The sequence below is a fragment of the Aythya ferina genome (assembly GCF_964211825.1).
Source record: "Aythya ferina genome assembly, chromosome: Z".
In the NCBI taxonomy this organism is placed as follows: domain Eukaryota; kingdom Metazoa; phylum Chordata; class Aves; order Anseriformes; family Anatidae; genus Aythya; species Aythya ferina.
The window spans coordinates 386,274-398,681 of NC_140299.1; the positions used below are offsets into that span (position 1 = coordinate 386,274).

A 12,408-nucleotide genomic window follows, 5' to 3' on the forward strand; every position below is an offset into this window, starting at 1 on the left:
CTAATAGGCAGCTTAGTGCAGCCACATCTCTCTTGAGTGCTGATAGGAAGACAAGCAAGCTGAGGAGGAAAATTCTGTATACCTAAGGCGAACTGTTAAGTCAAACCATGCCTTGGTTACAAACAAGACGGCCACCCTGAGTAGCAAAAAAGGCAACGTGGGTTCCATCGCTGTTGGTGAGGGCACTGAAATGTGAAGACTTGCATTGTAAAACTCAGCTTCTGTCAGTCTATGAGGTTGTTCGTCTGTACTGTTTTCTGTAATACAGATATTATAGTGGGGTGCAGAAAGTTCTGTTGTAAGCATATGAATATGCAGCAGAAATAGTAGCATCTGTGTTTTTATTTTGTATGTGGCTTAAACAGGAAAAGCTTGCAGGCATGCTGCTTGCCTGGTCTCTGCAGAATTAGATAATTTGAGAACAGCCTTCTTGGTTGTGGTGTTTCGATGGAGGGTTTCTGTTCCTGTAACATAAATAGTGACGCAACAGAGGGGATACCAATAAAAAGTTGGGAAAGATACCAGTTTTGTATTTAGTCTTTAAAGAACACTACATAATCACTGGCTTGTACTAGTTGTTCAAATCCTTATAGATAGAGAAATTCCCTTGGATGGTGCCTTCTGAAGGTGGTTGTGTGCCAGTGACTGACCAGTAGCCACTGTAAACATTTTTCAGTTTCACCTTACACACCTGAAAACCCTATATGCATCCGTTTTGTGGGAACGTTGAGGATCACAGAAAAATTTGGGAACCACTTTTACAGAAGCTGAAATAAATGGATGGTGCTTTTAACCATTTAGGAATTAAATCAGGTACAGATGTGACTACAGATAGGCTCCCGGAACCATCTCCCAGGGTGAGAATGTCTTCCAGCAGTCAATTTTTTTAAATAAAACAAAGGTTCAACTAGACAAAAATATATTTGAAGTATAAAATGTTGTAACTTCCATAGTTCTTTATTAAATATTTAATTAAGTTGCATCATTTCATTACAACAACTTCATTTTGTCACATTGAGCTTCTGCTGTCAGGAAAAACAAACTACAATTTCATTCATTTCTTTTCAGAAAATAAATGGAAAAAATGTTTTTTTTTTGTCCTTAAACAAAACCTTTCTCCACAGTGTATCAAATCCAACCACAGTTTAAAGCTGTATTAATTGTGAAAATTAGCATTATTTATAAGTAGCATTTTAAAATCAATTTTAAGTAGTCTGGTGTAAATTTGAATAGCCTTCTAGTGTGAGGCAATTCTTACAAAAATATTAAACAGTGTGAATTTAATCTGGAATGTTTGACGCTTTCTGCATGTTTGGAGATATAAATTATCTCAGTTTTAAGTCTGAATTTTAGGTTCACAGACGTGGAACATAGCAACATCATTTTCTGGAGTTTTGCATTTGGGTTTTGAGAATCATAACCCGTTCACTTCTATGTGGTTGCGCTACTGCTGTAGCAGAGAGGGTGCTCACGAGCTGCTTTCAATTCAACAGAACAGATTAAAGTACAAAAACGCAACGCATATGTACTGTTGTATGTGGGTACATACTGTGCATATTTTTACATACATATATACAAAATTGTTAAGAAAAAAAGAGCAAAGTATGTGAAAATTGTATGGAAAAGGGGGGAACCAAGAACATGTAAGTGGCAGCTCATGTGGATGAACAGAACGTGAGAGGTGTGTACATAAACAGACTAACTACGGCTTGCATTGATGACAGTGTTATGTATCTAAGGAGGTTCTATGTGCAGTAGGACAGACGTGCTAGGTATGTAACATTAATATGGTTAGATTCCAGTTCTGTAAGTTTCCTGTGCATTGTAACTATGCATTGCTTCTTAGTGCAACATCGTAAGAGATGCCTGAAGACTGCAGGCTTTTCTTTGTTGCTGTAGTTTTAGATACAAAAGGAAAAGCTTTTTTATACAAAAGAAGGAAATTAATGTGGTAATCTACCTCTTTTCTACTACACATATAATGATTAGCCCTTGCCCTCAGATAGGTATGATGACTTCTTTTAACTCTGACAAATGCAGTCCAACTATCCAGCTTTCCCTCGCTAGCTTTCCCAATTCCTGGCCCACTGGTGGCACGTGCAGTGCTCCAGCCAAGCACCTAGAGGGGCTGGGCACACGCAGTGAGTGCTGCCCTTCTGGGGCTGCGGTGCAGGGCTAGTGCTTGTGGCAGCGTTTATCTGAACGTGCTTGAGGCTAGCGTGCTCCTTGCACTCAGAAACCAGCGAGGGGTCTGAGTGAGAGAGATGGAAATGAGATGATAAAAGCTCCCACTCCAAGTTTCATCTATCTTAGGACCGAAAAACAGAAAGCAACTTCCAGCACTGAGGCCTGGAAGCTGGAGTTACTGTGATAGTACAGTGTATGTTAAGTACAGCCTTACAAGGCTCAAAACTATAAGCCTTGATGAGAAGAGGAGGTGACAGCTACAGACCCTATACTCTAAATAGTGACCAAATTGGCTTTGGGCTAAACTGAATACTGTGTTAAGAAAGGCACAAAACTATGGTAGTTGCTTTGTGTTTTACTTCAAATTGTAACCAACTGACATTTCGCTACCTTTTTTCCTAGAAAGATTCCTTCAAACGCTACTTCAGGAGCTCCAGAAGGATTGCTAGGTGGCTAGAGTGTCAGAAGATAAAAGCTCAGATCCTGCTCAGGACCTCAGAAAGAGTGGTAAGTCCTTATATTAAAGGGTTGGGGGCAATTTCTTCTGCAGCTGCTGCCTTGTACAGCTCATGCCAGTTACTTAGCCTCATGTAGTCTGTTGCAAAACTAGAGATAATTTCCTGGGTTTTGTCCTAGTATAGAAGATCTTAGCTTTTTGGCTGATGTGAAGGGCATATCTGCCCTTTGGGTTAGCTATCAAGATAGCCATTGATAACAGAATCTGAGTTGTGTGGCTATAGTACGTTTCAGTAGGGGTTACATCTCTTAACTTCCCTGATACATGAAAACCAGACGAAGTCAAGAGTGGCATTCTTATAACCTGTCCATAACAGCAGTTGCTGTAGCTAACAGGGAGGCTTCTGCTGTTCAACACAAAAGCTTTATGCAGCAAGGGACTGGGCTGAGCAATTCCCTTCAGATTTTCTAACAAGTAGTTATGCTCATTAGTGAATGCCAAATCTGGATTACTCCTGCATCCCAACAAGAAAAGGACAATGTTACTGTAGTGACAGAAGCTGCATTATATAAAGCTGCTTCTGTACAGGCAAAATGTGGTGGTGTGTGGTAATAGCACAGCTAACTTGGACACCCAAAAGTAATGAGCTGGCTTACTGTTAAGTTCACCTGGACTAGGTAACTCTATTGTTTGGAAGGACTTTAGAAATTATTATTAAGGTATTAGAAAACCTCTCATAGAAGATGACCTCCAACCATACAAAATCCTCCAGGTAAACACAGAAAGAAAAATGATTTTGGAGTGTGACATTTCCCTTAAGGGCATCTGTGTTATAACTAGTAGTGCTTAGCATATAGAAGATCACTTTACCCCATTCTCTCAATCTTCCCCACAGTAAATGATCAGTATAGTGTTTCTCTGTCTACTCAGATGCAGTACGTTTCTGTCTCATTCAAGGTTTTCTGCTCATTAAAATGTAACAATTCAGAAAGGAATGTCAGAAAACATTTAATACAAAATTAATCTTGTGTTCAATAATAATAAAAAATCACGCATCTATTAGCTTTTCAAAATTTTTGCTAGTATGTACAGATTTGCTGAATGTTAATTACTGTTGTCTTCTTTCCAGTAGCCTTTTTAGCCAAAGTGTTAACATGCTGAAGTTTCTGGACCGTGGCTACTTATTGTCAGCGCTGGACTGTACTTGCCAGTGGGAGCTGTGAAGCAGGTAAGGCCACCACTGTTGGCAACAAGGTGAAGATTTGTTTTTTACATTGTGGTATCATCTTGTCTCATAAAGCATTAGATGGGCTCTTGGGGAAAAATCCTATGCGTAGTAAGTACGTGGACTAAACTTAGAAAACTGAAGATCATCAAATTGATGAAGCCATCCCTTCAAACCTACTGTAGTAATACTGTAACCATTTAACTACAGTGGATCAAATACAAATCTTTCACTTTTAATCCATCACACAAGAGATGCAACTCAGACATTATAGTTTAAGCATGCAACATGTCATAGGTAACAAAACTGATTAGATAGATAGTGTATATTAAATAAATCTTTGTGATTAAGTAAAAAATAAATCACAAAAACAATTGCTGAGGAACATGTCTGCAGGCTCAGCTCTATATCTGTTTTTTTCTTTTATACATCAGCAGCAGCCAGATTCACAATTGATAGATATTGCACCAGAAAGACATGTGCAGTGAGAAGGAATATAATCACATTAATGTTTATGATAAAAAACAGATATGACTTCCATGTGTTACATAAAGTGCCTTTAGAGTTGGTGCAGTTAGAAACAAACAAAAAAAATTGTTATTTAGATATCATTAGCAAATGCTTACAAACAGGAGACAAAACAGATCTGTTTTCTGTAGTGCCAAATCACATAGTGCCAGGTTTCTTTCAAAATGCCTCCATTGCAAACAGTAAAGAGGAAAAAATAATAAAAGAATCACTATACAAAGATAATGACAGGGTTAAGCATATTTTCCTAAAATGATTAATGCCAACCCTACCCCAAAATGTTTTATAGTACATGTAAATATTATCAAGGAATAATGAGGCAATTTTTTCATTGAACATGAGATTTGGCATGCTATGATTCTCTCTTGACTCATAACTATTCTATTATTTATACAAAAATGCAACATTGAATCCATACATTTTCTGGATACGGAAAAATATTTATATGCTCAATGAAAAGAGTTACTCTTGATGTAGCCAATATAGAGAAAATTCCCAACATAGCTTTCTCCTATTTTCTTAATGGTTTGGGAACACAAGGCTCAACATGTGCACATGTGCTTTGAAAAAAGGACACTGGCATCAAGTCTTGTATGAAATTAAGAAAAATGCTCATTTTTTTCCAAGTACATGATATTTAATTGTAATGAAATATAATCTGAAAATGTCTAAATGAATTAAAAAGTAAACATGAGTTGTAATACTATACCTGTAAAATGATTAATTCCATTCATTGTCATTAGAAATTATGTAAAATATTTATTAAGGGCTTTGCCTACAGAGGCACAACATAAATAGAGTAAGTCCTGCTGAAATGTAATCAGAGTACAAGTTAACCAGTTGGTAATCTGCTGTGGAAACATCAAAAAGCCATCCACAGGTTATAGTTCAAAATTCTGGATTTAGGCAACTGCACTGTCGAAGGGTTTGCTCCATGAACCAACGTTGTGCAACTGTTCTGCCATAGTCACTCAAGAGTCCGTTAGGCAAATGCAAAAGTGCAGCAGAACTTGCTTGAATGGGGGGAAAAAAGTATTTGTTTTAATCCACTCCTTCAAATCCTTGAGCGTTTTCAACTGCCATAAGTAGCTTCTCTCGCAAATCTTCAAAAGATTCATAAAGAGGTAAGTCAAGGCGATTAAAGCTGAAATTCAGAAGGAAAAAAAAAATCCATTGAAAAACATATGAGATTTTGAAGAAATAGAAAAGGGGGCCTTAATAATGGACCATATGTTTTTGACCAAACACACACAATCTCTGCAGTATCCTCTGCAAATATAACTGATGCTTGGTGTTCCCTGATTATAGCATCTGAAGACAATTGTGCCTGTGCTGTGATGAGTTTTCAGAAATAACTACATTTTTTCTTTCCAGAACTGAAAATGGGAAGTTGTTAATGCCCTCCCTACCTTCCCCCATAAAAAAAAAAAAAAAGATTAAAAAATAATTGTTAGATTGAAAATATTTCAGCTTTTGTCAACCTGTCAAAAGTCTGTTTTCCTAGGAATTAGAAAAGATGTTCTGAAAAATAATATTAAAAACTCCAAAGAAGCTCTTTAAAAAGTCATGTACAATTTAACAGGTAACTGAGATGAGAGTTGATTTTTTGGAATGCATTTTTTCTTATTTTTTTAAATATAATTATTAAATAAATATAAATATAAATATTTTACTAATTATATATATATAATATTTTCTTAATATTTTTTATTCTATAACTCTCTCTTTACTGAAAGAGTGCCATGTTCTAAACACTAGCTTTTCTAAATTTACCTTAGAAAGCCTATGGGGAAAAGCTAGCTCTTCTAACATGCATTTTAGTGCAAAAACAGTTATCAGAAGAAATGTCCAGAGTTGCAAGGGTTACTTAGAGTAAATTAAAATACCATTTAAAAATTATTATCAAAAAGGCTAAGCTGTAATGAGTTTCTTGTGGATTCCTTTACCTACATTTATTGCAGAACACCTACAACTACTTTATTAACAGAGGCTTTTATCTTTCATGTGTGCATGTGAAGGCTAAACCAAGCCTTCTTCAGAGACTGTCAGAAGCAATGGCAAGCTACTGAAGTTGAACCTTGCTACTTCCTGGAACACATTCTGCAACTGTGTCAGCATGTAAGTACTAACTTTTCTTTGCCTTTTAATAAATACATGCACACACACATGGTATTGTCCCAAGCTAAAATGTATTTGAAATAGGCACAGACATCACTCTCTCCCCTTTCCTGGCCCTATAACAATACAGAAAAGCAATAATTTTATGCTTTTATGACTTACCATGTGTGAGCTCTGGGCAGTTTATCAGGAGTTCCCCATTGCTCTATTGTAAACAGCTGAGGACCATTTGAACCTGGATGAAAATGAAAAATAGGAAATTTAAATTACTGGACATTACAGAAACTACCTAAATGCTATTTTTAAAATTATATGTTTGCACAAATTAAGTTTTCCTTAAGGCTAAGTTTTCAACTGGTATAGAATACCTGGTACAAATTCCCTCAATCAAAATTACATTAAAGTAAATAGGAGTGCAGATACTTATTTGCAAATAAATAGTTAGCTTAAGTTTACCTAGCTACCTTTGCATAGAATATGTATAATGCCAATGAAATAAGCTCAAATATTAACACAGGAAAAAAAAATAGCATTCTTGGATAAACTTGCAGTCTCCTCTTCTTCATGTGCTGTGAATATTATTGTTGTTGATAGCTGAACTCTTCTTTGGGGAGTTGATTCATTCCTGTGCAAGGAGAATGTCTACACAACACCCATGGTGCACAAAAACTTTTACTTTTCAAATACTCCAGGGCTGGTGGAATCTAGAAGAAATCTTATGTGGGAGTAAAGGTTGACTATACCTATATTCATTAATGCCCAGGCTTTCCTGTGGAAGTTCAGAAGCGGTCTGTATAGTCATTCTAAAGGTGAGCATAATGGGTGGGCAGCTGAAAGGAAGCTTACCATAAAGTTCAGCAAATCCATTCATAGGCACGCGTGACGTCCCAGTAACAAACTGCAGTAATCGAATCCGTTTTTCAGCATCCATCAGTAAAACAGCCTATTGAGAAAGAAAGAGTCACTTTCACAGTTGTACATGTTGCTGTTAAGCAAAAACCAACCCAAACCTGAGTGCATTATCTATTTGTATTAGACTGTAATAAACAGACATGTAACTTTGAAGGGGAGCATAGAGGTAGCAGGCCATTTCTCTGGTTAAAACAGAGGCATCCTTTTCCAACTGTCCTCAGGCCACAACAAAGAGACAATACCCTGGCACCAGCTGGAAGCTACAACTGCTGTTCACCTTTGAGGTGACTTGCTTTTTCATCCAATCTATGACCTGTGCCTGCCTGGTGGCATGTGATAATTTATAAATATACCTAGCAGGGAGAATAGAGAAACAGAGATGGCAGAAAAACCTTAAACATCAGGCAGAGGAATGCAGTTTCAAAGAAGAATCAGTGTTACACTACGACAGGATCTCTTAGGACCATAACACTGTTTGGGTTAGTGAAACATCACTATATCATAATGATTGTTGGTACAATTACATAGTCTTCATGCTTACCATGCATCTTCATGACGATGATTTTAAAAAAGCAGAAACAAACAAACTGCAACACAGTAAGGTAGCTTTGACTTTTAGGAATAGCCACAGAAGTGAAATGTGATGAGAGTATTACCTTCCAGAACCACTGGATAACAGGATGGTTTGGGCAGTAACCGTTTTTGTAGATTGTGTGTTGCCTCCAATCATTAACATCAACATCGCCAAGGCCACACATCAGTAACTGTATACAGAAGTAATCATTAGGGTGTTAACTGAAGATGGTATTAGTATTATCCTGTGCACTTTAACAGAAAAACAAGATTAAGCTCTCCCTCTGTTGTCTGACCTCTTAAACAGCTAAGTGGTGCAAATATAAATGCAGACATAAAGGAGAGCTGAGCTCCTCTTCAAGAGAGTTCTCAAAGAATATCTCACTTTCCTGGAGAAACACTGTACAATATGAAGTACGTGTGCTTCACGTGACAGCATCTTTTATAGTATTGTGCTCAAAATATGACGGGTATAAGCATAACAACATTAACTCAGTAAGTTACTTGCATGCTTTACATATGAACATACTTAATCACCTCATTGAGTAAATAATATTTTTGTACTTTTACTTTATCAATAGGTTTATTATTTTTTTTAGGGAAAAAGTTCTCATTTCCCACTATAAGTAAAGCATCTTTGTCTCCTAATTCACTGAAGATCTAGAGACTTCAGGATATAACATATCTTTTGCAATGAGATTGATCTGGTTTATTGCCTCTGGACATCAGTTACACAAACTTACCTCTAGTTCATTTTCATCAAAAATTTTAATCAGGTCAATAGGAAGAAGTTCTGTGAATCCCTAAGAGAAAGCAAAATAAGGGTGATATTTGTACAATATGTAACACTAAGTTTTTTATCTATGGGTCTTGGCTTCAGGGAAAGCCACTAGTTAATTAAATGACATACAACAAAGAAGGATTTTGAAAATGAAATACATGGTTCCTGAGTATTAATGAATCTCTAATTTAAAAATTAATCACTAGATTATTTCAAACTCAAGTAATTTAAACTTGAAAGAGAATAATCTTATAAAAGGAGAAATGTGAAACCATTATATGTAAGCATTCCAGAACTTGTGCAGTCATGCAAAGCTTCTCACTCCCTTAATGAGATACAGATATATGAGAAGTCTGCATAAAAATATGTATGTATTATGTGGGTAGAACGGAAAAAAAGTACTTTACCTCCAAAAAAGCATTCATCTGTTTTTGAACTCTGTTGACAAACCTCCACTGGATGACCAGACTATAGTAGTTAAATAAAAACATGAACACATTCATTAGAAGACTTTAGACTTAATTAGCAACCTTAACAGTTTCCGTTTCTCTTCAAGCATCTCCCAACAATACTTTGATGCTAAGAAAACTAAATTAGACAGACATCCTATTTGCATTCTTTTCTCCAGAATTAGTTTGCTGTTCAGATCTGCCTTTATTCTTGTTTTATATTCTGTGACAGCAGTTCATCAGGAAAAATGAAATTCCAGGGTAGAAACTCACTCCCATTAGGAGCTCTGCGAAGCTGACATAGTTAACCCTAGGCACTTCGGTGTAGTCAACGCACAGAAGCAGGCTGAATTCATATGCCTGCTTTAACATGATAATTACTATATCCAACAAGTGCCATTTTTTTCACAATTTCATCAGTTGTGAAGGGTGAAGTTTCAGCTTAGAGTAATTAGTGAGTAATTTAGATGTAGATGTCTGCAATAATAATAATTCAGAGAAATACCATCCCTTCTTGAATATTCCTCATGTCTACACATCATCAAGAAGATACTGTTTCCTGTTACGTCATAGACTACATTGATTAGTTAAATCATACAACAATAAAGGTTAAAATCTAAACTTTCTAAGGATCAGGTATAAACAAACTATGTTAACAAAAGGATTTTCTTTTAAAGGGATGTCTGATGATTTATTGCACTACAATAATTACAGTAGGGTGAATTTCAAACCAGTACTACTGTGTATTGTTACACTCCGGATAAATTCCATAAATGTATACTTACTCAATGTATTCCCTTTTGTTTTCATTTGTTACCATGATTTCTGACCCATTTGGCTTCAGGTCAACTTGATACGTCTATATTTTAAAGAAGAAAAAAAAAAAACACAACAACAAAAGATGACATTATTTCAGGACACGTTTCTCATGAAATCCACTGCCCTTGAGCAGCATTTTACAAGTAGTACTAGAAAACTATTATACTGTAATAGCTAATGAGCCATCATAGTATTCCACATCTAAAGATGGCATCATTATGAACAAATTATTCTATGATCACTCTTAAGAATGAATTATTTTCAAAATTCTAGTCCTGAACAGCAGGTTCATTTGGGTAAAAAAAACACATACTTCATTTTCATAAGGATAGAAAAATGTCTTCTAATTCTTCAAAATGCTTAAAAAAAAATACTATTTAAAATCCAGAGAGAAATTCTTCTGTTAAAAGGACAAATAAGCAAAGTAGAAAAATGCATTACAGAAATGTTTAAACGCAGATTTGTTGAGAATGATGAGCATAACCATCATATGAGCATAAGATAGAAACAAATAGATTCATTATAGTTCACAAGAAACTACAAGACCAAATAATACATTCAATTTTTGGTGAAAGTAATTTATCAGCAGAAATTCAACAGAATTAATGCAGACTTAGGTTCCATGAAAGCCAGAAGTTGCTAACTTTTTTACCAGTTAATGCTTACATAAAAGAGCTACCAAACCACGTGCTCAGTAGTGCAGCTATGGGGAAGGATATTTCTGAATGCAGATCCCGGTGTTTACATACATTGTAGGCACAAGATTTCATTTTTTAAAAAGAATGGGCACTTGGGAGCATTTTTCATTAAAGGAAAAGAGAGAAGGAAAGTCAAATATTCTGGCTATTGTCGGGAACTTCCCCAACAACCCCACACATACTATGAAAACATGGAAAAATGTTATATTCACGACAAAAGAAATCATAAATGCCATTACTTAATCTGCAGCCCCTGATAGATAGAAACAACATGCAGAGAGATATAATAAGGTAAGCTAAGAAACAAATCTATGAGCCTCAACCTGCAGCTATTTATAAAAGCAGTTTGTAAAGTTTCCCCAAAAGCATAAACACTTATGTACTTTTTTTTTTTTTTAAATTATGCATCACTCGTCATGCACTTCACTGATTATCATTCTACTATTTATTTTGTCTTTTGAGAACATCTTTACCTATAGGCCCCAAACAGTCCTAAGCTGAGACAATTTTCTAATAAAGATTCTGTAACACCTTTATTACTCCTTATAAGTATTTCAGTCTGCTTCTCAGCCAGCTTCTACTGCTTTTCAGAAAGACATCGTATCGCTCTTGACAAGAATAGAATTCCTTCGTTGGCATCTCCAGCCTTAGATAGCTCATAAAAAATCATAGAATCATTTCAGCTGGAAAAGACCTGTAAGATCGTCAAGTCCAACCATTACCTACCACAACTAAGTCCACTGCTAAACCATGTCCCTAAGCACCACACCACACATCTCTTAAATAACCACCAGGGTGGCAACCACCACTTCCCTGGGGAGCCTGTTCCCCACCCTTTCTGTGAAGAAATTCTTCCTGATATCAAATCTCAACCTCCCGTGGAACAACTTCAGGCTCTTTCCTCACGTCCTATCACTTGTCACCTGAGAAAAGACTGGCACCCTCCTTGCTGCAAGCTCCTCAGCCTCCTTTCCTCCAGACTAAACAATCCCAGTTCTCGCAGCTGCTCCTCACATGCCTTCTTTTCATTTTACTTTACAAAAGACACTTTACAGTTCTCACAACTGTGCAAGAAAGCTTAAAGGTGTAACCTGCTGAAGGGTGAAGAACAGTTAGGTCCCTCACCCTCCAAGCATTTATGAGGGTGAGCCAAACTGGTTCCTGTGCCTGAGGGAGCCACCAGGGGAGTGTGGCCAAGCCACAGCTCTTGCAGGGAAAATAGCCTGACCTCTGGAGCACCACAGGCAGCTGGCTGGTGGCTGCTCATCCTCTCCAGGCCCAACAGAGGTGGGGGAGATGGCTTGTGTTAGTCATGGGTAAAGACAACTTGCGCTTAATTTTTTCCCACATTCATGGACAGGCCCCAAGCTCACAGACGTAGCCAGTCTGTCACCAAGACCTCTCTGAGGTTATGTGCGGCCTCAGCTCACCACAGATGGGCTCTGCCATCGCTTGTCCCCTACCCCTCCAAGTGCCACCTGAGTACTTACAGCAACCACAGCCAAAAAAAAAACAAAACTCAGCAGCAGAGAAAGAGAGATTAATACTCAAAGCCCATAATGAGATTAACGTTCAGCAGTCCCGATCAGGTCCACAAGCACGTGATGCTGGCTTTTGGCAATAACCAGTAGGATGGATGTACAGACTTTTGGGTTAATCTT

The 12,408-nt window shown here is 37.0% G+C and overlaps 2 protein-coding genes across 9 annotated transcripts in view; one reads left to right on the top strand and one right to left on the bottom strand.

The window, feature by feature from the left end:
* LOC311426674 (alpha-protein kinase 2-like) overlaps nucleotides 1-3,954 on the top strand; it is a 70,142-nt gene extending 66,188 nt beyond the window's left edge. The window contains exons 12-13 of the transcript XR_014686965.1: nucleotides 2,590-2,694; nucleotides 3,774-3,954. The gene's annotated coding sequence lies outside the window, so the exon portion shown is untranslated. The remainder of the gene's footprint in view (nucleotides 1-2,589; nucleotides 2,695-3,773) is intronic.
* Nucleotides 3,955-5,136: 1,182 nt separating this feature from the next.
* The window catches only part of LOC311426675 (E3 ubiquitin-protein ligase NEDD4-like), a 141,958-nt gene continuing 134,686 nt past the window's right edge, over nucleotides 5,137-12,408 (bottom strand). For all 8 annotated transcript variants that reach the window (XM_084503210.1, XM_084503206.1, XM_084503205.1 and 5 more), the window contains 7 exons: nucleotides 10,016-10,089; nucleotides 9,189-9,249; nucleotides 8,744-8,803; nucleotides 8,084-8,191; nucleotides 7,362-7,458; nucleotides 6,678-6,750; nucleotides 5,137-5,541 (listed from right to left, as the gene is read on the bottom strand). In XM_084503210.1, the coding sequence (XP_084359336.1) occupies nucleotides 5,439-5,541; nucleotides 6,678-6,750; nucleotides 7,362-7,458; nucleotides 8,084-8,191; nucleotides 8,744-8,803; nucleotides 9,189-9,249; nucleotides 10,016-10,089 (576 nt within the window). In that variant the 3' untranslated portion in view covers nucleotides 5,137-5,438. The remainder of the gene's footprint in view (nucleotides 5,542-6,677; nucleotides 6,751-7,361; nucleotides 7,459-8,083; nucleotides 8,192-8,743; nucleotides 8,804-9,188; nucleotides 9,250-10,015; nucleotides 10,090-12,408) is intronic.